We start from the raw sequence: 27471 nt of genomic DNA, 5'->3' as shown, positions 1-27471 counted from the left end.
GCTTCCTTCCCTATCCTGGAGGCGTGCAGCACCTTGCGTGTGGCACACAGAAGCCAGCTCCAGCACAGCACTGATAAAGGAGCTGCAGGGAAGAGCAGCTGAAGAGCATGGAGCATGGCTTTTTCTCCCTGAGCAGCTGTCCCGAAGCTGGGCATGGGGCAAAACCACAAGGGAACAAGAGGGAAGAAAGAGAGCTGCTACTCCCTGTTTTCGAGAGGTCTTCACGGCCATTTTTATTGCTTCTGACAATATATCGCTGGGAGAAATAAAAGAAATAACATTCTGCAATTCTTCAGTTTCTTTCTTTATTAGAGTACGCACATTTCCTGGGACTACCGATAAAAGAAAACACAAATGTTCAACTTGTCATCCCATCTGACAGTGCAAGTGAAAAGAGTTGGAAATTCCCCAAAGCAGGCTACTCAGGTACGAACAGCACAGCAGAACTGCCCAAGTAACAACGCCACAGATTAATTAACATTTGCACGGAGAAAAAGTTCTTGCAGCCACTGCCAGCAAGACTGACAGTCTGTCTCAAGAGGACACAGCAGTGGCTCAGGCTTGGAAGTGTCAGCAAGGTTCAGTTCAAGCCAACAATTATCAACAAAAACCTTTCCACTCATTCAGACAGGCTTTGGCTCAGGTCCCTCACGCATGCACACACACACACACTTTCAAAACTGACATAAACAGTGTCCTGAACAACTTCAGCTTCCAGCTCCTTCGGCTACAAAATAAATATACACGGGTTTAACAATGAAGAATATATCCTTTCCTTCATTAGTTACAATCTGTAAAGTGCTAGGTTGCTAAATTATAGTGAATTAAAACGTTGCTCTAATATTTTAAATACAATAAATATAGCTGAGCCGCGTGCACTTCAACTTCACTTGCAAGTTTTTTTCTTTTTTCAGTAGATAAACTAAATTTAGTAATCAAAATAGCCTGCAATAGTACTCCATGAAAAACTAGTAAGAAGTTACAAAAATAATCACATCCTTCAAAGATCTCCTACGCACTTCTTCTGTCCACATTGCACGGATAAATGTAGCGTTCCTGTGAGCATATGGAGCGAAGACATGTAAGGAAGTTGAAAATTACCTAGCAATGCAAAGCAAAACCCTCCAAGTTAATGCTACACATCCTCCCATAAACAGTCTGTTCTCTGCATTTAACCCTGGTGCACACAACCCAGTTCTTCTATTTTTGTCCCCGTTAAAAGACTCTCCCAGGAAGAACATCTTCCAAGATCTGGGTTGATTCATCTTCATCTTGCTCCTTTTTACTGCACAGTGGAAAAGATTCTTGAACAAACTGCCTACACATCGGGCACTGCTGAAAATACCTAATGCAGCCATCGCACAGGCACGTGTGTCTGCAGGGTAGCAGCACCCAGTTCACCGGGCCGTTCTGGCACACAACACAGTCTTTACTGTTTTCTTCGTGCAATTCTGGCTCATCTTCAGCCAGTCCAGCCTTTTCCAGCAAGCTTTTGTCGATGCTTCTCTCACCTGAGAAGGTATCGCACGAAGACGGTGCAGTACTATTTGCAGACATGAAGAGCTGCTAAAATACACATACACATAAAAAATTAGCAGAATCCAACAAATTCTCTCCTGCTACCTGAACACACCCACACACACCATGCAAGTTCCACTGCAGCAAATATTCTCAGATCCGCTGGGTCAAACAGGACCAAACTCACTCCCTCTGTGAGTGAAGACAGTTTCCTGGCCTTCGGTGATTTGTATTTCAGAAGCATAAAAATATCTAAACCACGGGCAAAATATCAAGGAGAAGATGTCAAATCTTAGCTGAATCAAATAGGTGTGCATGCAGGAACTTCAACAGAACTGCACAGGTTTCCAACAGCTCAGGTTTCTGTTTCTGGTGTATCATTCTCTGTGCCTTGAGGGATGCTTCTACCCACTCCTACCAAACATATATCCCAGCGAGCCTTCAAATCCACTTCACTCTACCTACTCTGCTCTTCCTCACGTTAAAATTCTCTATTCCTCTCTGTCGTATTTTATGTGAAGCACAAATTCTTCTGGGCATGATCTGTTAATAAAGCCAGCGAACTACCACGCAGACAAAGATGCCCACAGGGAGCACACTACACAACCGTACTACAAAGTGCTGCTGCACAGTTGTTTCTCTTCAGTTTAAGCAGTATTTTTTACAACGGTAACGTGAAAATAAAGCTTAAAGGGGATCAACAGGGAAGTGTACCTAGATCAACTACATCAGTAAAGAAAACGTGGCCAGGACAAGCATTTATTGGGAAAAATCCATTCTGAATGAATGCTGAGTCGATAGAATTGACTTGGCACAATTTCTAGCTAATCAATATTGTACATTATTTTTATTATCATCGTAATAAAGTGGCAGAGAATCACATCATCAACTGCCTGACACAGACACAGGACAAAGATGGTCCCACAACACACACAGATAAAGGAAACTGAAAAAGAGTAATGAGAACATTGGTTCATATGACAGTGGTCTGTACTATCTTCGTACAGGTATTGTGGTAAAAAGGAATTAGTAGATGTTATTCTGAGGCTTTTCCAGTTGTAGAGCAAAATAGGAGAAAGTGCTCTTTGAGAGATTAGCAAGGAAGTAAATGTTTTGTAGAGAAGCAGCATTCAACAGGTAGTTAATTTGTTACTACTGCTTGAACAAGCAGGCAGGACCCAGGCCTCCTAGACTAGAAACGAGTTATTTCTATAGGAAATCTTGAATATTTTCATGAATTCTACACAGTAACTTTGGCTGGAACTACTCAACTGATAAAATAATTTCAACTATTACTCATTTCTTTGCAATAACAATACAAGCCCAACAACAATTTAGAATCCTGAAAGCCCCCCCAAACTAAACTTAACACTGTCACCCAAATGAAACAAGATGTGGTATGCATGGCTTACCTTAAGATCATGGTATTGACCTTGAGCTAGAAGCAGATACTGATATAATATTCTGCAGGAAAGTCTGTAGCTCTCATCAGGAATATGAATTACAGCCACCATTGAAATCTACCAAGAAAAAAAAAAAAAGAAAAAAAGCCGTGTTTAACACCTTTCCTTTAAACATTACCTGCTTTGTTATAACTTCTGACCTGCTTGGACATCCAGGACTTCACTGACATTGACTTCAAGCACAGAGGAGAACAAAATGCTGGACAGGGAAAAACAGAAAGTGGCACATGGAAGCACCTTGTGGAGCCTCAGCTTTCTGCCCTGGTCCTCCACGGAGCCCTCCCATCACCAGTTTACAGCGGAGACTCACTGACTGCTCTCACCTGATGGAATTAGGCCTGAGGCAGGGCTTACAGTCGTGCATGAGCCTCAGAGGCTACCTGCATAAATGACTTCAAGCAGAAGCAGCAGCTCCTACACCCCTCTGAGCACAGACCAATTTGTGGTGAGCATCTCCAAGGTGGGAGAGAAGCTGATGAACTGCAGGGAGTTTCCTACAGCAACCAAGCTGCAGGCAAATGCTTTGGACCAGATGATCCTAGAGGTCTTTACCTTGCTGATTTTATAAATGCACGCACTTCGGTCCCGTACAACACACCCTGCTGCATCCCAGGCTGTCTTCAGCACAAGACACAACACTATCAGCTGAAGGCAAAGCACAGACTCACAGGGCAGCACAAAAATGGCCTTCTCCACCTTCTGTTGCTTCTCTCACAAACACACAGACCATAGTTTTTAAGACTCTGAGAAGCATCACTGATTGGCTTGTAAACTGAGTAGGCACAGGACAAATTTCACTGACAAGGATTACAAAAGGACCCCGTGGGCTGCCTTTAGAGTCACTTTGCTGAAAACAAAAGCATTATATACGCTTGCATGCTGTGTCTAACACCCTTGCCCTGCTCAAATTATGTAATAGCCTCTAAGAAGTTTAAGAAAAAAAATAAGTGAGATTCAGTATTACTGCAGTTCTCAGAAACTGTCAAAAGAGAAATGAAATTATAGCAGAGAGCTACTTTGTTTAAATAAATAAATAAATGCAAATCAGACACACTTCAAAAAAGCAACTACATGGCTAATTACATACAGAGTTTAAATCTATACGTACCTATGCATTTATACTGAGTTTCCTGTCCTTCTTGCATACGTTTTTTTTTTTCCTCCTAAATCACAATGCCTCAAAAAAAATCGTACAGCTTAGTACTAGCTTAGTTTTGGAACCTGAAAGCCATCAATTCTCCATTCAAATGATGGATTCTGTGTTTTGATAATAAGATTTTAAAAGCTAACTGTTCTCGGTGCATTTGTATTATGTCATCTCACCAGAAGTGCTTTTTCCAGGATGATGCATGTCTTCAATTCGCTGTTTGCTCAGACACCCAGGCAACTTTCTGAACAGTGATTAGAACTAGTTCACAAGACAAGTGCCTCAATCTTCAACCTGTTGTCTCTTTTGTTAGCCCATCCTGCAGCACAGAAATAAATACTGGGACGCTACAACCTAGCACAAATCCAGTGCTGGTTCACAGAATGAGGTTTGTAGGGACCACTGAAGATCATCTGGTCCAACCGCCCCTGCCCAGCAGGATCACCTAGAGCATGTTGTGCAGGATGACATCCAGGTGGGTTTTGAATATCCCCAGAGAAGGAGACTCCACAACCTCTCTGGGCAACCTGTCCCAGTGCTCTGCCACCCTCACAGTAAAGGGTTTGATTCTAGCTTCCCTTTCCTTTGAGCACCAAACATTTTCTCTGTAAATAGTTGCATGTCATAACCAAGTTACTTTTCAATCTGTTTTATACATGTAGCCCAAGATCTTAAGTCTTCCACTTTAGCCCTGCTGTTTTTCAAATCATTTCTGTAACTCTTTTCTACTGTCAAGCTAATTGTCTGGAGCTAGAGGAAAATTCCAGCACAAAACCACATGGGTATGATCTAGCCACAAACACATTTGGGATGAAAGTTAGACCAGTCAGAAATGAGAAATGAGGTTCTGGATCACTGTCTGTAGTGAGAGAGACAAAAAAAATAAAAAAGAGACAAGATGGAGCCTGATGCATCGCTATGAGAAATCATATCTTATGTGCTATTATCATTCTTGCCACAACGGCAAAAATCCCTCTCTACAGTACACTTATACAAGTTTGTTTCAGCATCAGATGCAAATCTGACATTTGTCATGCACGTTCAGGTGGATTTACTCCTTTGGCCACATTAACAATTTCCAGTTGTTCTAGAAATTGTTCTCTTCTCCAACACTAGGTTAAAAATACCTCCCCTCACTTTCTATCCCTTTCTTTTACATTAATGAACACAAAAGCCTAGCATTGCCAATTCACTTCCATGCTAATGTCAAACACATTCAAATACTAAATACTAAGCTGAGCTGAGCTCTAACCATGCATGCATGTACCCATCTGGGAAATAGCTGGGAGAAAAAAGTCTCTTGAAGGGAGACAAGAGGCCAGTCTAGTTGTCAGGTGACAAGAAGCCAGGGACAGGCATCACTTGGAAGGGGAACATACAAGTTTTCTTAAGTATTTGTGGGATCTCAATTTCCAAGTGAATGCATGGAAAAGGGTTCTGCAGGTTTAGGCAATTCACTTCTGAGTTTATTGGTATTATTGCTCAAGCAATTACAGCTATCAAGTTACCAACCAAATGAAAGGAAAAGATGGGGGATAAAAGGTTGTTCTAAATTGTTCCAAAAAGAAAATTTAAGTATGAGTTAGGAGTTTAGAAGAGATGTGACAAGGCTGAAGTTGTTTTAACTCTATTAGGAGGAGCTGAATCTCTCAAGTCAGTTTAGTGCAGGACCTTCACCCCTTGCTGCAAACCACCTGGGGAAGCTACTGAGAGACTTAACGTACTGCATTACGCAGGCCTGATGCAGAAAGGTAACATCCACGTTCTTAGCGTTCCAGTCAACAATTAGCTCAAATATCTGTGTCAGACATTAAAAAAAAAAAATCTACTTTGCCAACAGCAACCTGAAAGGCTGTTATCAGCACAAGAGCTCCACCACAGGTCTGTGGAATCAGAAAAATCAGAACAGTATCTTAGTAAGCTCCCCCAACCCTAGTTCCTCCGGCCACAGGGCTCTCCGCAGAGGAGACCTTTAGCAGACAGAGCTAGGGCTGTGTGAAAACCACAAGCGGCTTTTGAACGGCACACATACATTTTTATACAGCAGTTATCCTCGCTCCCCTGGAGTCAGTGACCAAATTAGGGACCAAATTCAAGGGGAGAGGGAAAACAAACTGTTTTATTCAAGCCTAGATTTGTCTCCTGAACCATTCAGTGCTTAAATAGAGCGACCCTACAATATATTCCTAAATTACTTACGATATCATATATTTCCCTGTCTTCTTCATCAGCTAATGTCAACAGTGCAATCAATGGGTAGCGAGCTCGAGGCACTGGGCCAAAATCGACAACTTGGGCATCTTCTGGTAACTGACAATATTTTTCTTCCTTCTCATTTTTCTTGATGCTTTATTTGGGTCAAGGAAAACAATCAGTGTCAGAGCAAGTGTAGATAAACGTGACGTCTGCATAAAGAATATTTTTCATCATATTTGTTCACAAATACACCGTGCCAAGAACTGCCTAATGTTCACAAGCCTCAACTCTCTCTGCGCCAGTAAATCAGCATATTTTGTCAAAACAACTTTAAAAAAGGATACAAGTACTGTTGTCGATAGAGGTATTCGTTGTATAGAGCATCCTCTAATGCCTGAGGAGTATTTATTCTGAAGCAGTAGACGTGTTTTTGCAACGCTTCGTGGAGTTTTTGAACATTGCAGCCCCAGTAGCAGGTAAGAACACAGTCTTCCAGACAGTCAGGTGTCAGTGTTATACCCTCTTTTAGAAAGAAGATAAGGATTTCATTAATTCCATTCGCTCACCTTTGTTCAGGAACTCTGGAAGTACTAAGGCAGGTTCTTAAAAGGCAACAGGCATGAAACAACTTTAGTGTCTGAGATTTTAACCTATTCTTTAAAACCTTTGGCTAGGTTTGGTGCTCATGGAAGCCAATGATGATGATGAAATGGTCGTGAGGAGATATAATGGTTGATTAAGCTAACAAAAGCAGCACGTGCATTGTACGAAGAGTAAAATTTAACTTCTGGTAACATTTTACATGCAAACTGGCAGGCCCAAGAGCATAACCTCTAGCCCAAAGTCCACTCCCTCTTTAGACAATGGCATTACTTGGATCACTGGCCTACAGCACCTGCTGTGGTGACAAAGAATAAGGCCCTATTGATCAAGCAGAAGGATGAAAAAAGAGGATCTGTGTGCTGCACTTCTTTTCTAAAAAAAACAACTATCCAGCTCACCAACTTCTAAATGCTTCCTGCACAACTCTTGGAAAGTTCCACCAAATTCAAGTGCTCAAACAGCCTGAAAAATCCACATTAGTTGAAGACTAAGTTGAGGATTTTTCCTTTTATTTTCTTTTCTTCCTTTTTCTTCTTTTTTTGTTTTTAGTTTGGGGGGATGAGTTAGATGAAGAATGTTCATTAACTGCTGCAGTCCCTTTCTCATTCACAGGAAGGCTTCACATCTATGTTAGTGGAAAATGCCCAGCCTAGCTTACTGCTCCCAACAAGGCAGAAGTGCACGAATTTTGCTTCATGCATGGGTGATTTCAAGGATGTTAGGGACCACTTGACTCTGATACACAAAGATATTTCACTTCAGTTTCCACTGAAGCACAGGCGTGTATATACACGTGTGTGTGTTTAGATATTTTCAAGTTGTGCACTTCCAAACATCACTGGAGATCTGAAGTTTAATTTTCGATGGAATGAGATAAATTCTATAATGAATTCTGTAGAATTCTACAATTCTCTAAAGTTTACCAAAAATTGCTCACAGCAGCTGGCAAGCTGCAAATGTTTTTATTACTTAAAATCTGTCATAGCAGGAAGCGCTTCATTAATAAGAATTAAACTGTGCTAAATATCCAAATATTTCTCTTTAAAAATAGCACACATGAAATGCTAAAAATTGATTTTTTCCTATAGCAATGATGGGAGGAAGCATGTTTCTACAGATCTACTGGTAAAGGAAAAGGATGAGAGCAAGAAACATGGATAGTACTATATTTGGGAACACAAACTAATGAAAATTAAGCACATCAGAAACCTACTGACTTGTTACTGAAGCTGTGTCGGGATGTGAGATTGCTAACCCAAAAGGATTCTTCACTTGTCTCATCCGCTTTTTCAGTACTCTCGTGCTGGATTCTGTTTCTTCCGAGTTTCTCAGAATAACAGGAACGCCCAAACCAAACCTAAGAATGAAAAAAAAACACAGAAGCAGCAGGTTATGCATTAATTTTGGCATGTCTGAATCAAGCAGTGCAACAAACGGACCTAGCTTTGAGGAATGTGTTAGGATGCATGCATAATCCAGCCTGCCAATGCAGCTCCAGCTTTTTGTGGCAGAAGGTAGGAGTCTTCTCAGTGCTAAAAAAATAATAAATACATTTTTAGATAGGGTATATTCTCCAGTGGTGGGATACAAACAACATACTTTACTCCTGCACCATTTGCAGTGTGTGAAATCAGTGAGGATGGTCGATGCCCTCTAGTGGTACACGGTTGACCGAAGTTTTCTCCCAGCTGACATCTCCACAGCCACTCCTGGGACAGAAGAAGTCGCTGCTGACACAGATGGAACAGACTTCACGGGCTGGGTGCTCGGTAGGAAGACCTCAGAGTAAATCATCCAGCCCTAAGGTACACCCAGCTGTAACTACAGCCAGCGAGATGCTTTGAAGGAAGATTAAGATCCCAATTTTCCACATTATCCTTGATTATAATCAAGATGCTGATATCAAACCTGGGGTCTCCCAGCCTCAGCTTTGAGCCAGAAACCAGATGCAAAATAGTCCAGGCTCTGAATCAAAGCTGCAATTTAAGACCCCTTTGAAGGTGAAACTAACATGCTAGAAACGTCCAAAGGGTGGTGTGCCTCTGAAAGGATAACTTCTAAAGCTTTGCTTCATTTACTTAAACATTCCGTGGATCAAATGAAAATCAAAGAAGCCAAGAGGGAATACTTCTGATGATCTTTAAGGCCCCTTCCAACCCAAGCCGTTCTCCGATTCAGGATGATTTCTGACAGCAATTAAAAAAAAGAATCAAGGTTTTCATACCGCCCAGGGCTTTTAAGGGAGCTGCTGCAGAAGATCAGGATCTACAAAATGAGCTCTGCAGAATACTTCTCACTTGGCTAAAAATAATTCAATTTTAAGGTGACAGCAATAACGCTCGGTAACCAAAGGATAATTAGAGAAACTGGCCCAGATACGCAATCAGAAGACTGCAGACACGCAATCACAGAATGGAGAGGTTTTTGTAACCGCGTCCCTCCGGCCCTGTCTCATTAGCAAGGCAGCAGGGAGAAGCTGTGGGGGCCCTTTGTTAATGCATTTTAGCAAACAGTTATTAATTAGCTCAGGCTGTACTTCATGCATTTGTGCTGCTGCTGCCATCACCGGCGCTGTTCGAGCAGTGGCCAATTTAATAGCTCTGAATTTTGGTTTGTGCAGCCAGCAGCGTGCTGGCTGTGCCCTGCACCAACCATTCCCATTTCGCAGACTGAACCAGCAGCTGTTCAATAAGATGGATCTCGTATCAGCAACCCTAGCTGAGAAGGGCACTACGTGCTCCAGTGTAAAATCTGTTTGAAAATTGATAATTTCACATACGATACAGCTCTGAGCCAAACAGACGATTTTTTGGATTTACTGCTACTTTTAGCCTCGTTGTAAAATCATTTTGGACTCCTGTGTGTCATACCAAGAGGGAAAGCTGAGCTTTTACTGACATTGAGCTGTGAAAAATTGCCTCTTAATTCACATTGGAGGGTGCCCTGTGTAAGGCTAACAGCAAAACATCAGTCAAAGGCGACATTCAAGCTGAGGAAACAAAAAAATATCTCAAAGCCATCCCCAACAGCACCAACCTGTTCCTGGCAGCCTGACAAATATTTGCCTTCATCATTCGATGTCTTGCCTGAGTGCCACAGATACAGCAAAAGGGAAGAAGAAAGGTGATAGAGAAGAGTCTGCTCTCATCGTGGCATCTTTGAGAAATTCCTTTGGCTTGTTAGATTGCTGGTAATGTGTTCCTGCCTGCGATGGTCTCTCACAGGGTGCTCAGTTTGTGCACGTGGAGGGACAAATCTCTCACCTGATGCAATTAAGCAGCCAGGCTGACTTTGCTGGGGCCGTAACGAAGTTTAACATCTTCCAGTCTAACATCTTACCCAGAAAGAAACCAGGTGCAGCAGCTGCTGGGCTTGCTCAGTGTCTGAGGCTCAATGGAGCTAATCTCTCCAGCCACACATAAAGATGCCTCCTGTTTTGTACCATCTGGCCCATTCTGAAGTACAAACCCTGCTCTTTGGAAACTTTCCTCGCTGGTCGAAAGCGACAGGATAATCGCCATGAAAAGCAGCCACAGAAAAAAAAAAAAAAAAAAAAAAAGCCTCCAGGGCGGTTTGAGCAGCAGCTGAAGGCAAAAAGCCCTTTCTGCTCAACAATAAGGTACAGTGCTTCTGTACGTTTTCAGGCAGTGCTCAGTGCATGAAGGATGAATAAATTTTTTATTTTACCATTTCACTTTCTACCAGCCTACATCGTTAGCTGGTAGAGGGGACAAAGAATTTCTTCAGAGCCAGGCTCGCGTAGAAAAAGCACACAGCTCCACCAGCTTTGGTCATGAGTTAATTTCCTCAAAGAGCAGTCTGACTTGGAAAAGGGGAGCAAATACGACGGAAAGGGCTCAAGGATTGAGGTAAAGACAGGGAGATTGCTCAACAATTATTGTCACAGGCTAAACAGACTCAGCGTTGGGAGGTTTATGTAATTTATTGCCTCTTACTAAGAAGCTAGAGCGGTTAGAGCGGTGAGAAACTAAAATTAAAATCACCTTCCCCCCACCCATCCTCTTTTACCTCTTTCCCCTGGGCGGTGCAGGGGAGCTGTGGTCACTCCCTGCCCCTGCTCCACCTGGGGTCTCTTTTGGGGCTGTTTCTGATCAGATTTGGGGCAGCTGCTGGGCTCTGCTCACAGAAGCCACCCCGGCAGCCCCTGCCAGGAAAAACCAAGGCAGCAGGTACAGGGCATCATCCTGCCCAGTAACCCACTCATATTCCCTAAGAACAGCCCCAGGTGTCCAGGGCTGGCCATAAAAACAGACGCTCCTCGAGTCCGTGCCTGGTTTTGCTAATTAAAGCACCAGCATTCCTAAGCAGTTGGTGGTTTTCGGGCTGCCTGCCACCATCACGTACACGTTTATAAAACAGGCCGGTGACTGGTGCTGGAAATGATGGGGGAAACAAAACGTCGTTACAGCAGCGCAGTTGAGGATCACGTCTTCACACGACACCACGCGCATTTGTAGCAGGATGGGATGTGTATCACATTTTTTTTTCATGTGTTAGGAGGTTCGAGGGGGTCTCAGCACAGCCAACACGCTGGGAGCTCTTGGTCTTACAGCTGGGGTACAGCAGAACTCAAAGGTGGCTGCAAATATCTCCGGAGCTGGTGCTAAGCTGCTACACTTAGCTAACAGGGTAGTTTGGACACACTTTGGGCATGTTTACATAAACTCCTGATTTAGTACCATGGTTTAAATGATCATATTTTTAAGAACTGGTGAAGTGAGAAAGGTTAAAGTGAAGAAAAGTGGATGGCAATATAATCCTGTCAGATTGCAGCGGGACAGAGAGGATTGTGAAAAGGATTTCTACAAGTAAATAACGAGGTGGAGCTTGGTCCAGCAGACAAGAGCCAGCCTCGCCTTCCCTTCCACCTGCCCAACGCTAGGGGAGGCAATGCAAAATGAGAACAAGAACTCCACAAAGCCCATCTGAAAGATCAAAACATAATTTCATTCACACTGAGAGCAGTAGATGGCACACGTCTGAGGCGGCAGCTAACGAAGTGGTGTAAACAAGGTCAAGACTTCGCTCTAGAGGAAAAAAGAGGCAGTGTTTATAAGCTGCCAAAAGAGCAAATAGCGACAGCTACAGCACCTGGAATTCGGAGAGAGACAAAGGGAGGAGAACACTGAAGCTCAGCAGCACCACGGGTATGGATGTGAAGCCAATAGGAAGCGCAGTAACTCAATTTTACTCTCTCCAGAAACTGCACGAGTGTGGCGTCTCCCCAATTACTGCGTAAATTATTCTGATCGCTAATCAATGCCCCCTGCTTGGCGTGTGTCTGTGTTTACATCCAGGCAATTCCAAGCCAGCAGGAAAGCAAACACAGCAGTGCCACGGATGGACATCTGAGAACCTGTTTGTTGAGGGCGGGCATTTGAGCACTACGCTCAGTGCTGTCCTCCCTCACCACCTGCATTAATCACAACCCCACTTCTCTGGCCACTTCCAGGCCCCATGCACCCACCCCACACCTCCAGAACACATTCCCTACAACGTACCAGCTCTCATTACTCCCCTCCCACACCGTGCCACCCCATTACCTGGCCAAGGGCAAGGTCCTGCACCTGGGTCTGAGCAATCCCAAGCACAAACACAGGCTGCGTGGGGAATGGAGTGAGAGCAGCCCACAGGAGAAGGACCTGGGGATGCTGGTTGATGAAAAACTCATCACAAACTGAACTGTAGAGGTTGGAAGGGACCCCTGGAGATCGTTGAGTCCAACCCTGCTGCTAAAAGCAGGTTCCCTACAGCTGAGCAGGAAAAATGTCCAGCCCAGAAAGCCAATGGTGTGCTGGGCTGCGTCAAAAGCAGTGTGGCCAGCAGGGTTAAGGAGGGGAATTTCGGGGGGGAGGGTGTTCTCCCCCCGTGCTCTGCTCTTGTGAGGCCCCACCCGAGGTGCTGTGTTCAGTTCTGAGCCCCAGCAGGAAGAGGACACGGGGCTGGCGGAGAGGGTCCAGAGGAGGCCCCGAGGATGCTCAGAGGCTGCAGCCCCTCTGCTGTGGGGACAGGCTGAGGGAGCTGGGGGGGTTCAGCCTGGAAAAGGGGAAGATCACAGGGCCTAAAGGGGGCTCTGCGTCAGGGGGGGCGGTGATCCCACAAGGGGCGATATCTTTAAGCCAAAAGCGGGCAGGTTTAGTTAAAAACGAGGCAGAATTTCTCCACAGCGCGGCCCTGCCCCATCCCCGCAGCACCTCAGGCAGGGCCTGGGGGCATCCCAGGCTGGGCCTGAGGCGCTGAGGAGCCCCCTCCCGCCCCCCGTGACCCCCCGGAGCCCTCCCCGGCGCGCTCACCAGCCCAGCACCAGCCCACTGGTGACGAGGAAGCAGGCGAACACCACGGCGATGTAGAAGAGCGGCGAGTACTCGTACAGCGTCACCAGGAACACGGCGGCCATCGGGGCCCCCTCACGGGCAGGCAGCCCGGCGCTGTGGCACGGCGCATGCGCGGAAGCCGCCGCCCGAAGCCGCCGCCGCGGCCGCTGCCCTCAGTTTGCCCGCACGTGGGCGGGGCCTGCGGGAGGGTGCGCAGGTTGCGCGGCGCTGCGCGGTTTGCGTGGCGCTGCGCAATTTGCGTAGGCCGCCCTATGGAGCTTCTTGGTTCTTCAGAGGGTTTTTTTGGGGGCTGCAGAGCGCCCTTGGCACGCTGTAAGGAGTGTGATCCCCCTACGCGGTGCCCTGTGAGGAAACAGCCGCCTAGGGAGCGTGATATAGGGCGTAGGGAGGTGAAAACGCGTAATAGAGCATAAGGATATAAAGGGGTGTGCCCACAGCCGCTCGGCGGCTCTCCTCTTCTGTGGTGTTCGCTAAACTCCGCCTGAAAATGTGCAGTTTTGTCCTACGGGTCTGGCGTTTATTAATATAACTTGCAGGTGGTGTCTTCCCCGGGGTTAAAGGATGGGCCCTTTAACTCCTGGTGCTGTGGCAGGTCTGAAGTGGCAGCGTTATGGCAGCTGAACGTCGCAGCAGGGTGACAAAAGGCAGATATTTCCCCCGGCTCCCGGCCAGATGCCTGTTATGGGAGCGAGGCGCTGGGGCTTGCAGTCTGCCAGATCCAAGTCCTGGTTCATGTCCAGAACCACACTCAACTCGTACAAACAAGAAGTTTCCTGAGCGGCAGACCGCACTGAGCCTCACGCTTGAATTTTCTGCGCCTTATTAAGCTGGAAACCCCATCCCAGGGCGGTTTTTTCATGGCTGAGTCATTTCTCCATGGATTTTCCCCCTTATTTCGGCAAAGGGGCAAAACCTTGAGCTCCCTGACGGGCCTCAGCGGCCTTTATGGGGACGCCCTGCCCGGGGCAGGCCTGACCCGGCAGGTTTGGGGTTTCTCAGCCCTTTCCCACCCCAAAATTTGTCCCACAGCGGCGGGGCCCGGTCCTGAGGGAAGCCTCGGACCGGCTGCGCGCGGCCCCGCCCCGTTGCTAGGATACCGCGGGGGTGGGCGGGGCCTCGTCTCCATGACAACGAGGAGGGGGGCGGGGCTTGGTCTCCATGACAACGGAGCGCCCCTCCCTCCCCCGCGGGCCGCGAGCCTTCGTGCTGATTGGCCGCGGGGCGGAGGGCGGGGCTAAGAGAAGAGGGGCGTGGCCTCGGCGGCGCAGGCGCAGCACGGGATTGGGGGGGGCGGGAGAGGCGGCGGTTTCCGTTGGCGGCGCGCGAGCGGCGGCGGTTGGGCGCGCGCGCAAGATGGTGAGGGGGGCGCGCGCCGCCTGAGGGGGGGGGAGGGGGCGCTCCGTGAGGGGACAGCGCGGCGGGGCTGAAGGGGGGGGGGGGGGCGCAGGTTTTTGGGGGAATAACGCCAAAAGTGGGATATCTGCGAGGGGTTTGGGGGCGGGGGGAAGGACAGCTGCCTCCTCTCAGCCGGTATGGGAGGGAAGGAGCGTGGCGGCCGGCTAAAAGCAGGTAAAACTGAAGGGGTTATTTAGGGGTTAAACACCTCAGGAGGGGTTATGTGGATAACCCGGCAAGTCCCTTCGCTAAAAACGCCTCGGGGTACAGCTGTTCTGTCAGGAAAAGTCTTAATACCGTAATAAATTTACGAATACACCGATAGAAATAAGCTGGAGGTGGGAAATCGTTTTTACCTCGTCAGGCTAGCTCGCAGCTGAGGTGATGATGGTGTGTGTGTGAAACGCTGCTCAGGAAATGGCAGGGGCTGGCTTGGTGCAGGCGAGGAGATTGCGTGTGCAATGGGAGATAACCTGCTTGTGAAACCCTCGCTTCCTTCCCCATCCCCAGCGGGGAGACTGCTGGAGCCTTCTCTGGGCATTGCTGCTGAAAACTTGGGCTCGAGGGAAAAAAAAAACAAACAGGGCTTTTTGGCAGAACTGTCTTAAATGTGTTGTGTGTGTAAATCTCAAAAGTTCAGTTAATGCTTTTTGGGTAAAAAAGCAGTGGCCCTTGACAACAATCTGTCTTCTGAAATGTCAGCAGTACTTCCTATTTCTTTAAATGCTTACATTACTTTAACCAGTTTACTGGCAAGGCTTCCTTATGGTTTATTTCCCAAGTGAAGTCCTGAAATAACATTATTTTTTTTTGCTTCTAAGAACTATCTATCAGAAACGGGAATCCCTGATCTAAAAACAAAACCATCCCACTTCAGGAGTAGCTAAAAATTTTATAACTAACCTTGTGGCTTTGAGGACGGATAAAAGAACAGATAAGCGGCTTTTTGTTCTTAAAACTTGCCTTCATGCATGGTTTTTCTGGTTGAAGTATATGTTCTGAAACTTTAGACAAGTGCTTGTAGTTCCACCTCATAAGAGCTGTGGGCAGATGTGCATGACATGGGATTTTTTTTTCAGTGTTACTAGAAAGATTTCCCTTATCAGTCGCTCTCCTCTGCTGTTTCCCTTTTGTAGAGTGAATCTCTGGTGGTTTGTGATGTTGCTGAAGACCTGGTGGAGAAACTGAGAAAATTCCGGTTTCGTAAAGAAACCAACAATGCTGCCATTATAAGTAAGTTTAAAACACAACTGGCCAAAGCTGCAAGATTTTGCAGAAAATCTTCTCTTCCTTCCTGTGTAATTTTGTTGCTGTAACAGGTAAACGTGATCCAGGAGACTTACTGCTATGAATTTCAGTACCTTCCATTCTGCCTGTGTTTCTAACAGTAGAAAAACACAGTTTTAAGGAGAGAAGGCTTGGCTTCGTCTGCTCTTAGCAGAGTTTTTGTAGCTAGCTGTGGCTCAGAGTCCATGTCTGGCTGTAAAATGATAGCAAAAAAATGTCAGGGCATGGTCACTTTCAGTTCATAAATTTTGTAGCTGTTAAGTAGGAGAGTTTAACGCTTGTTTTTGTAATTTGAAAAAAGCTTATTGCTGTGAACAGCCTTAGACCGTACTGCTTGTGCCTTCAGGGATGTTGTGAAGCCTTGGGTTAGGAACTGAAGAAACAGAGCAGATGAGGAACGTGCTTGTGTGTGTGTTAAAAAGCTTTATGCATGCATTGTGTAAATCAGTTGAAAGTTGATCTGTGTTTTGTTTTGATTTGTAGTGAAAATCGACAAGGATAAGCAGTTGGTGGTACTGGATGAGGAGCATGAGGTTTGTTAAATGAATTGTAAATAAGAGTATCTTCAGCCTGCAATGTATTGTTGTCTCTAAGGTACTGCCTTAGTTTCAAATTGTTATCAAACTCTTAATCTAATTTGGGTCATGAGCTTATTTAAATGCATGGTCACTCTGCATGTAAAGCACAGCACTATTAATAGTGGGACTGCACAGAAACAATGGATTTGATTAATGGCACAGAAGATAAGTTATTTTAGAGCTGTTCTTGTACGACTCTGTAGGAAAAAGGCACCTTTGGCACCTGCTGGCTTTTGGAAGAGCGCTCTGCAGCATTTCTCCGTGGATCTGCAAATGTGGCTCCGAACTGGTCTACCATCAATTAGAGGCTAAGGTTGCTAATCCTCTGCAGATCCTAAATTTGATAGGTGGCATAATAAGGTCAGCCCAGTGGGTAGTGTTTCTTCATGGTAGGTAGGGCAAAATTAAATCCTTCCAAGGGATTTGAGCATTAACCGCAGCTCTTACTCCCTACAATGTAGAAGTGAATGCAGTGTTTGAACAGGATGGGGACTCTGCTTGCACAAGGAGCAGTTTTTCAAAAGCACCTTTCACGTAGCGGATTTTAATGGGTACTTTTTTGGGTGTGCTTGCTTACTTCTGTTTAATGCTAGAGTAAGAAAACCACAGTAGCTGCCAGCGCATCCAGCCAGAGCCAAAATGTTTTCTAAACTCATTATGCCTAAAATAGGAATGATTATTCATGCTAACATTAATTCTGTGCTTAGTCATAGGGATTTCTTAGCAGGCAAGCTTTCCTAAACTGCTCTAGTAACTTGTACGAGAGATCGTTATCAGTTAAACCATAGATGTGTATCTAACTTACAGGTGTTTCGCTATCCCACTCTTCTGCTTTAGACTTCAGTTACACCCTCAAGTACAAGTTAATTTGTTCAAACATTGCTTTTTGTTTAATGTTACCAGGGTATTTCTCCTGATGAGCTAAAGGATGAACTGCCCGAGAGACAACCTCGATATCCTTCTTGTGCTGCTGGTGTTTGGCTTACTCCTGGAAGCTGTTCAAGACGTTCAAAGTTGGACTTCACCTTTTTAGGCCAATGCTTGCCTGTAGCGAGCCTTCAGTAATATTTTATCTGTGAGGTATCCTAGGGATCAGTTCTCACAATGCACTGGCTGGTTGTCCCACATAAAGACTTACTCAAGCAATGACCGATACAGTTAAGCCTTTCCCAAGACTTTATTTTCTTTTAAACCATGTTCTGTAACATTTGGGGAAGTGAAGCCATGCTGCTGTTAAGAAGTGAGTAAATTGTGCCAGTTTCTTATGTTGCTACTTACAGACAACTGCCTGTGTAGGATCCCTTTTGCTACAATCTCAGCACGTGCCCCTTGCTGTTTTGCTGTAGTTGCTGCACTTGGGAGTCCTGTAGGGATTCTTCCCTAAATCACGAGCATGTACTAAAAGAGGTGGGTGGGGGGGGATGCAGGAAGGGAGAAGAGCAAGGGGAGAAGCAAATTATTCTTTATAACTAGGTGAAGTAAGAGGGGTCTTTAAGTTACAAGCAAAGAAAATATCCACGTCCAGTATCCTTAGAAGGTGGCTGGCCATGTGCCAGCTGCTGTTCTGAATCTTTCCTTTCATGACCATGGTGCAGTAGGAGGCTGTAAAACAGGAATCCTAGCTAAAATGTGAGGTCAAATTCACCAAAACACCTGAAACGATGAAGTGCTCAGTCTGCAAAGAAATCCAGGAACTTAGTGGTGGGTGTGGGAAGCCTTTTCACAAAGCTAGGGGAGGAAACCTTGCAATGGAGGGGTGATTTTAGCTTTCTGATGTGCAGCAGTAGTACAAAGATGACCTTTTCCCCCCAGCTGCAGTAGAAGTTGGTGAAAACAGGCGGGGCCAATTCTGGAAGTCAAATATGGAAGTGAAAATAAAAGACACTGAGACTAATTAGCAAAATTGAGGCATCTGGAGCGCGTGACTTAGTTGTGCCTGCCTCAGGCTCTGCTCATTGAGGATTATATCCTAACAAAATAATTGTTTTCCTAGTTTCTTTAACCTCAGAAAAAACATTTATTGTGTATAGTTACAAGTATCAGCATGAAGATGGAAGAGTTTCCTACCCGCTGTGCTTTATCTTCTCCAGTCCAGTTGGTGAGTGAATATCGAACGGTAGCTACTACGTGCTGTCAATTTGGGGGTGTTCTTTGCGATCGAAGTGCTCAGTGCTCAAGTAATGCTTCAGATGTCTGAGTTTATGCCAGTGCTGGAATCAAGGTGCCATAAGGGACTTAGGAAGGAGGGTAGAAGAGATCCTTTCTCTTCCGTTTCTGAAGGCTGAGCAGAAATGTTACTTTCCTGCCTTGCTCTCCAAACGGTGCATCTAAATGTGCCCGCTGTGATCTCAGTGGCATGTTCAGCAGCGTTTTCCTGTAAGTGAAAGGAGCCTGGAGTGCTCTGCATCTGTTCGTGTAGATGTAGCCTCATGTGTTTCCTGTTGGCTTCCCCTCAAATCTTGCGGAGGTGTCAAAATATGACCAGACTGAGCTCAGGAAATGAGCGAGGAGAGAGCTAGAAGATGCCACCCCTGTTTCTTGAAGGCTTTTGGACACCTCCGTCCATCTTGGGATGTCAGCAGCTAGGCGGGAGGCAATTCCTCTCCTTCGGGGGAGCCTGTGCCTACCTGTGAGAGGACTGGGACAATGTAAAAGGGTTAGGGTGGAGGTGAAGAGGGTTTCTTAGAGGACCTGGACGTGATGGGCAGCAACTCAGCAGTGCTGTGCTGTGGAGGTGTAAAGGACTGTCACAGCTGCAGATGCACGGAGAACTGCAGTCAGAAACAACGAACCATTAGCTAGGACTCGTGAGCAGCCAGTTACCTTCAATTGTGGCTGAAATTTGGGGGGAAATGACAACGTTCAAACTGCCTGGGTTTGTTCTTAGTGTGATTTTTAGCTCAAAGGCATATGCTGTAAAGATCCATAGGAGTATAACTAGCAGAGCCTTGGGAATCTTCCAGAAATAGCAGGATGGCAAAGAATTGGATGTAATGTAATCAGCACGCTACTGCAGCAGTGGGAATTACTGCTTTGCTGGCTGTTTTGTTCTGAACTGTGATTCTATTTGCTGCAATATTTGATGTTTCTAAGCAGAAATACAGATGTGTGTTGAGACCACCAATTGAACCTGTGTAACTATGCTGTCAGGAAATGCTTTTCAAGTGCCAAATATGAAAGTATGAGCAAGGCTGATACTGTACATTAAGAATTAGGTCACTTTCCTGAATGGAAAAAGTGGCCTAATTCGGCTTTCAGTTTGGATTTTTTTGAAACCTTTTGAGATATTACAGTTGAAATAACCAAACGCTTTTTTTTTTTTTCTCCCCACACAACTACAGGATGTAAGCCTGAACAGCAGATGATGTATGCGGGGAGCAAGAATAAGCTTGTACAGACAGCTGAACTCACTAAGGTATGCTTGACTAGTTGAAGTAACTGTCCCTCCTCTACATGCATGTTGCAGAAGCTGTTTTGTGTCTTGCTTGAAATCAAAACAAGGATGTTATGAGACCTTGTAATTGCAGCAAATAAAGTCAGTTTTAGGAAGGCTGAAGATAGCAGCATATATGGGGATTTCTGGATTTTTAGGGGACAGGAAGAACGATGTTCCAAAAAATGACCATGTAACTGAAATGTCATTTAGTAAGGTACATATCGTCACCACGGGGAAGTAGTATGTTAATGAGCAGTATACACTGAAGCCTTAGAATTCTGTGGACTAGTTTTGCTGCATGGTCTATGGGTTTGCATGTTTACAGACTGTAGCCATCAGAATATATAACAAGTGCCAAGTGCTGAACAATTCTAAATGCTCCTGTGTTTGCCTCCTCCATTATTGGCACCTGTTTTTCTGAAAATTTTAGTTCTGACCAATAAAACTAAATAGATTAAATGGTTGCTTCAGGCTTTTCATAGTGTGAAATGACTTCACAATTCTCCATCAGCACCATTCCCTTTCAGTCTTCCTTGACTGAGGACTTCAACATCCCATTAGAAATGTGCATTAGGGCAAAAGCAGAACCATGAACCTCTTGTACCTCGTAAGAAAGCCGTCTTTTTTTTAAAGTTAGACTAAGTTGACAGGAGTAAATGGGAGGGAAGCAGAAGCTGAGGCAGAAGTAGCATACCTACAGCCCCAAGGAAACCTTTTTAAGGTCTGAGAACTCCAACATCTGAAAGAAAGGGAGAAGAATTTTGGGAGGAGACAGGCAGTTGGTTTTGGTGAGTGAGGAGAAAGACTTGGTGGGAAGGTAAAAGCCTGGGAACTAGCTGAGTTGGAGTGGCTACCGATTGTCAAGTGGGAGAAATTGATTTGGTCTGAAGTCCTTCTGAATAAAAGCCTCGGAGTGGGCACAGAAGTCCATGATTATCTTCCTTCTGGAGCTGATCCTAGCCTGTCTCCAGTTCAGGGTGTTCACTTGCTCTTTAAATGTGCTTTATTCCTTCCATCACTGAGCCTTGCTTCACTCTAGCTAATGCCGTGACTTCTTCCTGGTGTTATTTTTGCATGTGAGCTAAGGCCTGTCATTTTCCTCTGTGGCTTGCATATTAGCTTGGCTTCCATTAAGCTGTTCCGTGTCTATAACGTGGAATTTTGTTCCCCTCACACCCTGCCCTGCCCTAAATCTTTTACTTAAAAAGTCAGCATTAGTTGGTAGTATTACTGCCTGAATACAAGGAGCAGTGTCCAGAGCTGGAAAATGATACAAATCCTGAATTCTTTCGTGAAGAGGATTAAAATGGTAAAATGACTGTGGACAGGACTAACTATGAGCTCGTTCCAAACAGCAGGTTCCCTGAGAAGCTTGTTTTGAGAGTCCTGCAAAAAGCCATCTGGTCAGCTGGCTTAAATGTGCTTTTTTACAGCTATGTACTCTATAAACTTATCAGGATAAATAAACCTATTTCAGCACTAAATCAATTATTTTCAGTGTTGTCAGAACAGGAACAGTAGACTAGAGGAAAGTATTTTGCTGGTTTCATTGTGTAGGAGAACATTCTTGAAGGCCTGTGGATTTTACTTGCTGGACTCTTCTGAAAAGATTACCTGCTTGTGGGCATCTCCAAGGCTCCTTTTAGCAATACAGAATTTACCTACCCTCTCATCAAGGCTATTAAAATCAGAACTGAAGTCACTTGCCCACATGGAGCATAAGGAATTTATTGGCTTCTTTGGTCTTGTTTTTTTTTTTGTTTCAAGGCCGTGCTAAAAGTTTAAGATAAGCACAAAGCGTTAGGTTGGTGCTGTTTATGAGTCTTCTATTCTGAGATTTCCCAACCTTGTTTCTTACATTGCAAACGTGTTGCTGGATGCTATGGATTTACTGTAACTCATAGAAAAAGTAACTATCTTGTACTGAGTATGCTTTCAAAACTCTAGGCTTAATTCAGCCTGGAGGTTAAATTCATTTTTGTTGTTCAAATAGACAATCCTCTTGCTTAGCTATTTAAGGAGGGCTATGTATGAGGTGGTGCAATTTCAGAGCAACTTTAAAATGTAGTGAATGTGCTGTTCTCAGATATATTTTTAAACAAGAATGATGTCTGGAAACAGGAACTGCAGAATTTTTAACTTGTCAAGTTACTAATATTCCTGGCTGCTTAGTCTTGTATATTTTCAACTGATGTTACATTAGTCTAATAATCCATTCATGCAAGAAAGCAAGTGGAAACTCTTTAACTTGGTTACTGGTTTATTACAGCTCAGACAACTTGTGTGGAAAGCTCTTGATTGCTTTGTATGCTTATCCTTTTGAAGTACCAGCACCCCAAATATTTACATGACACAATTTTGTTTAGGTATTTGAAATAAGAAATACAGAAGACCTAACTGAAGAATGGCTGCGTGAGAAACTTGGCTTCTTCCATTAAGAAAACCTCTGTAATAAGTATTTATGTACCATCCTGATAATACTGGAACCAGACATGAATACTTACATCTAAAAATGCACTGTATTTACATCTGTTTCCTGCAGTACATCTCTTGTGCAAAGTTTGTGCAAAGAATAGCAGGTCTGTCTCCTTGAAGTAACAAATCTTTGCAGGTGTTTCCTTATGTGTACCTGTTAAAAGGGAATACTTCTCTGCAGGGAATCCTTTTGCACTCTTGTGACTAATATTTCTATAACTAAAATCGTTCAGTTCGGGATTTATAGCTATATACAACCATAATTTGGAAGCTGACGCTAACTTTTCTGAGCTACAGATGCATCCTAATGAGGTATACTAGCCATTTATATGCAAAAATCATATACTGTCACTTACCCGTCAGAATTTTTGACCTAATGTCTTCTCAATTTTGGAAACTATTCCCTGGAAGCAGTTAGTATTAAAAAGACAAAACCCTTGTACAGCAAACCCATCCATTTATCCCTTCATTGAGTCCATATGAAATTTCTCAAGTTCTTGGAACTAATTTTTGTCATTCCAGTAATTCCTCAGCTGACTGAGTCAATCTTAACTAAATTTCAGGGCAAAGCTTTGTCCAGTTCTCATGCTAATGCAGTCTTGCAGGAACTAGAAGATAACTAAGGGCTGAATTACAACTCTGGTTGCTTTCATACCAGATGTCTTGTGCATATAACTTATGACACTGTTAAGAAGTTTACCTCTGCTCATTTCCTCTTATACGAACACCTGTTAATACTGTGTGCCTTTAATTTGTTAGCTTTAAAATGACTTGAGAATTTTACACTGCCACTTATTACGAATTTGGTAAAATCTTTGTTAAAGAATCCAAGTAACATTTTTTCCTAGTGCCTAGTGTTGCAGTTGACATCTGTAAAACAAAAGCTAACCTCATTTTCCTTGAAATTCCAGTCATCTGCTCCATTTGTAGGAGTCCGGGAGGTTGAAGCTTTTCATGATACTGAATGATTTATATCTCTTTTTGTTACAGAAGTTGGCCACACAGAGCTTTTTGAGTATTTTAATGACAGTCTCTAACTTTCTTAACTGCTTGTTGGTCAAAAGTACATTCCAAGTGAAGCTTTTGCATAAGTGGTGATTTGATTTTCATTTACTTACGGTTCATCTCTTTGAAACAGTAAAGATTCTAATGTGAATATAGTATTTAACTTTTATAAATGACGAGTCTTTTTACAGGTCTGTTTTATAATGAGTAGAATAGTTGTCTGATAGGGGACATCACGTTCAGCCAATGCAGTGGCAAAAGGAGTACTCGTGACAGTATCTCACTATCTTGCTCATGAGTGTTTGTTGTGCTACTGAACAAGAATCTGCGTAAGAGCAGCTTCCTGTTGATAACACACCTTAAAATACAGCTGCCCTAACAAATTTCTTTGGTGAGAAGGAATGCAGTGTTAAATTTGGAGGCCAGTATTTCATGCTGTGAAACCTTTGCTGAAAGGAGGTCTATTTTTTGTTTGTAAACATATGTTGTGTTAGTGGTTTTAACACTAATTCCTGTAAGATCACAAGGAATTTATTTGCAGGGGTCCTCAGCGTTGGTATCTCTCTTCTTAGTTTGATGTTACTGCTCATTTATTTGTATACAAATCTGACTTGAGAGGAGCTCTTCAAAATACATGCTAGGATGATTCAATTAAATCGATCTTTCAGTGCTGGAAGGAAATGCTTGTAATTAAAATTAAATTTCTCTTAACGTATTGAACTGGAAAAAAACATTTCATTTCCCTGGACACAAAATGTTGATTATGAAACTGTTGCTCGGTCTTTCTGTACTAGAGATCAATAAAAAAATACTTTTTTGATGAACATTGTAGAAATAAGACTGGCTTAAAAGGGATGTTAGTCAGAGTCTCAGTCTTGAAACAGCAAAAATCTCGTTCCCTTAGCGTTGTGCTAAAGGTAAGGCATGTCAAAGTACAGGCTGGGTGAGGGGAAGCTACCACTTGTACCGTTCAGCTTGATTTTCAGTGGGAAAACTGGATTAATAATCTCTGCCATTGTACTTTGTACACTGGGGGGCTGCCAGCATCCAACTGCTGCTTGCAGAAGTCTCAACGACAGTGGCTGTAAAGGGGCCTCTCCCTGGAGGAGGAGGAAGGAGCCGCTGCAGTCAGATGGGTGAGCCTGGCTCTGCATCTCTGGATCCCTCCCCCTTCTGCCAAGCAAACTCTGCTACTAAAGATGATGTCCACGTGCTGGAAGTCTTCAGTCAGAGTTCTTCTTTGCCATTCACTTTGTGTGTGCTTGGTGCCTCCGCTTAAGGACTTTCTGCCCTGGGTGCTGCCCCTCGAGTCTGGTAGAAAGCCACCAAATCCTGTTGGGAGTGCTAAAGCCCACGTTTGTGTGGGAGACGATGTTGACGCTGCTCAGCCCACCAGTATTAGTCGAACAGCCTTGCTTGGTAGCTGTGCCTCCTTCCCTTCTCTGAGCTGGGGAAGTGAGGAAGCAGCTGCAGGTACTTGAAGAATGAGTGTGCAGAGGATGTTTGCTATTCTAGGCTTGTTTGTGGCTTCCTTGTTTCTAAAGCAGTGCTTTGGCACAACTCTCTGCCGCTTTCTGTCCTAGGCCCTTGAGATATAGATAGTGCTAATACTTGGTTAAACAAAGACATCAATTATACCCAAATCCGTCCGGCACAAATATTTGTTTTCATATTTTCCCCACCTTATCCGTAGAACTGTGTTTTCCTTACTGCTGCCCACCTAAGAGCAGCAGGAGGCAGATGTGTCCGTGTTCAGAAGGCCAGTGCGTTCTGACTGTGCTTTCCTATTGAGTTGCTTGTCTTGAATTTTCAGATCTCTAAAGAGGGTTGAAGCAACAAATCATGATGCCGTTTATGGGAGCCTTTGTAGCTAAAGGTCTGAGAGTCAGCATTTTCCATGGTGAACTCCTATTTTTCAGGAGTTAGTAAGTTGGCCATAAAATCCTTGGCCCAGAGTTAAACGTAAAGGTCTTTCACAAAGAGAGACTTGCCACAATAAACTTGTGTTGTGTTAAATATCGAATAGCTGGCTGGGATACAGCTCTTGCAATCCTGTTAATTGATGGTAAGCTGAACTGAAGCATGAGTTTGCATGGAAATCCGATAAAATGAACTTGTACTGTTCAAATATTTTTTAACAAAGTTTAAATGCTGATGTTTGACGGTTTAAGTGTGTTTCTAGAATCATGAAAGCTGTTCCGATTTATTAGAAGAGGCAATGCGGGTGTTGACACCATTCCACTTCTCCAAAGGAGCATCTTAAGCATTTGTACCAAGATTCCATTTTTTTGTACCTTTAACTGTAAAATGGTCCAGAAACAATGTTAAACTGAAACCAGGGGTCTGAGTCAAACGGGCAAAAGCAAGGGATGCTGACTGTCCCTAGCTTCGTTGTGCTCAAAAGACATTTTAAGCAACATTTCTTGATACGTCCATCTAGTAGCTGTGAAATGGAGGTGTAATGGGACACGAGAAGTGAAACTCTTGCTTTTGCTACGTGATCCAGACTCGATGTGACGTGTCAGGGTTGGCACCAGTGCTGCAGGTGGTAAAAGGTGCAGGTTTGTGGCCAGTCTTGGGAACTCGACAATTCCACGAAGCTATCAGTAACCAGTACAACTTCCATATGCTGTTTAGTCTCTGCTAGTTCACCTTGCATGTTTACTTTAAACCAAATCTTTTTTTTTTTTTTTTTTTTGCTAAGCATGGTGCTTGTATTGGTTTCAATAAAATGTTTAATTAAGAGGTTCTGTCTCACTGTTTTAATTGCAAAGTAGCACATCAAGCACAGGCGTGTGTGGGGAGGGGTCAGTGCTATTAGGCGTGATGTTTCTCCTCAGCTTCCTGGAGTTTGCTTTGAACTTGTAGCGTGGTCTCTGGTCTTAAATATGCTTCCTCTGTGGCTCTTCTGCATGTAAGGATTCCTCTTTCCACCTGTGATGAAGGGTGGCAGGAGGGGGGAGGACAGGGCAGCTACAGGATTTGTAAAGGAGACCCCATGGCCTGAAGGAGACAAAGGAACTCAGTTGTACCTCTTCCTTCTTTCACTTCTTGGCTCATCTCTTTCCTGCCTGAGAGACCACTAGGTTATGTTGACTGAAGTATTCCCTTTTCTCATTCTTACTGTTTTTTTTCTTGATTCTTGGAGATTTTTTCCTACTTTGTTGAAAAAACTACTAAAGATGATCCAAAGAATTCAGCCTCAATAGCTGGCATTGTTCCTGCCAGTGCTGAAGAACAGAATTAATGGGCCACAGGTTAAATGTGATAGAAGGAACCCCCTTCTCCCTTGGGTGTGGGCAGCCCTGTGTGAATCTAGCAGCTGTGAAGTTGGATGCACACCTGCTGCAGTGCATCTGCCTCTTGAAGGGCTTCTTGGTCACCCGAGCGTGTCGCAGCAAAATCTATTGCCAAAAAGTTCTAAGAAAGTGGCTAAGCTGCTGTGGGAAAAGAATGGCTCTCAAGAATAACGCTTGATTACAGGGAAGAAAGAAAAAAGGATGGGAATAAAAAGGTCTCGCAGTAGAGAGAGGTCACCTGGGCAGTTCCGTGCTGTTCTCTGTTCATCGAGTATGGTTAACTAATAAATGAGGAGATGGCTTGCTGAGACTAGATGAACAAAATAGTTGGGGGAAAAAAAAGCTGACTCCAATGAATTACAGGAAGGTCTCGGGATATGAGCTGGAGGGCAGCTGCTCTCGTTCAGGGAAGGTCATTGACTCGTGATAGTTGTATGAAAGTGTCAGTTGGGTGCTTCATGAAGTAAAAGCTAGAGAAGGGAATAGGGAACAAATGGAAAATTCCTGTGCAATGGTACAAATGTGCAATGTGTGTGTAGCTTGAATGTCATACACAGCTTGTGCTTTCTCTTCCAGGTGTGTGAATAGGTGGCTGACCCGGGCCTAGGGTGTTTGCTGAGATCTTGGCGTGCCCTTCGGGGGTAAGGCAGGCAGGAAGAGAAATGCAGTCGGTTCTGGAGGAGCTGGGGTAATTGCTGCTCATGTACATAGGT

At 44.4% G+C, this 27471-nt stretch overlaps 2 protein-coding genes across 2 annotated transcripts; one reads left to right on the top strand and one right to left on the bottom strand.

Moving 5' to 3' along the window:
• Window positions 1-265: 265 nt before the first annotated feature.
• On the bottom strand, window positions 266-13370 carry CGRRF1 (cell growth regulator with ring finger domain 1). Its single transcript, XM_082760527.1, has 6 exons — window positions 13242-13370; window positions 8145-8284; window positions 6669-6846; window positions 6328-6475; window positions 2931-3038; window positions 266-1566 (listed from the first exon to the last, which is right to left on the bottom strand). Exons 1-6 carry the CDS (start codon window positions 13343-13345, stop codon window positions 1216-1218), a joined length of 1029 nt encoding a protein of 342 aa, XP_082616653.1. The 5' UTR covers window positions 13346-13370; the 3' UTR covers window positions 266-1215.
• Window positions 13371-14575: 1205 nt separating this feature from the next.
• GMFB (glia maturation factor beta) lies at window positions 14576-25889 on the top strand. Its single transcript, XM_082760432.1, has 7 exons — window positions 14576-14639; window positions 15815-15911; window positions 16449-16498; window positions 17447-17498; window positions 18561-18641; window positions 19885-19958; window positions 22346-25889. Exons 1-7 carry the CDS (start codon window positions 14637-14639, stop codon window positions 22415-22417), a joined length of 429 nt encoding a protein of 142 aa, XP_082616558.1. The 5' UTR covers window positions 14576-14636; the 3' UTR covers window positions 22418-25889.
• The last annotated feature ends 1582 nt before the right edge of the window (window positions 25890-27471 follow it).

The sequence above is a fragment of the Aythya marila genome (genome assembly GCF_965140915.1).
Source record: "Aythya marila genome assembly, chromosome: 5".
Taxonomy (NCBI): Eukaryota; Metazoa; Chordata; class Aves; order Anseriformes; family Anatidae; genus Aythya; species Aythya marila.
The sequence above is the reverse complement of the archived record's forward strand: the minus strand, read 5'-3'. Positions and strand labels throughout refer to the sequence as shown.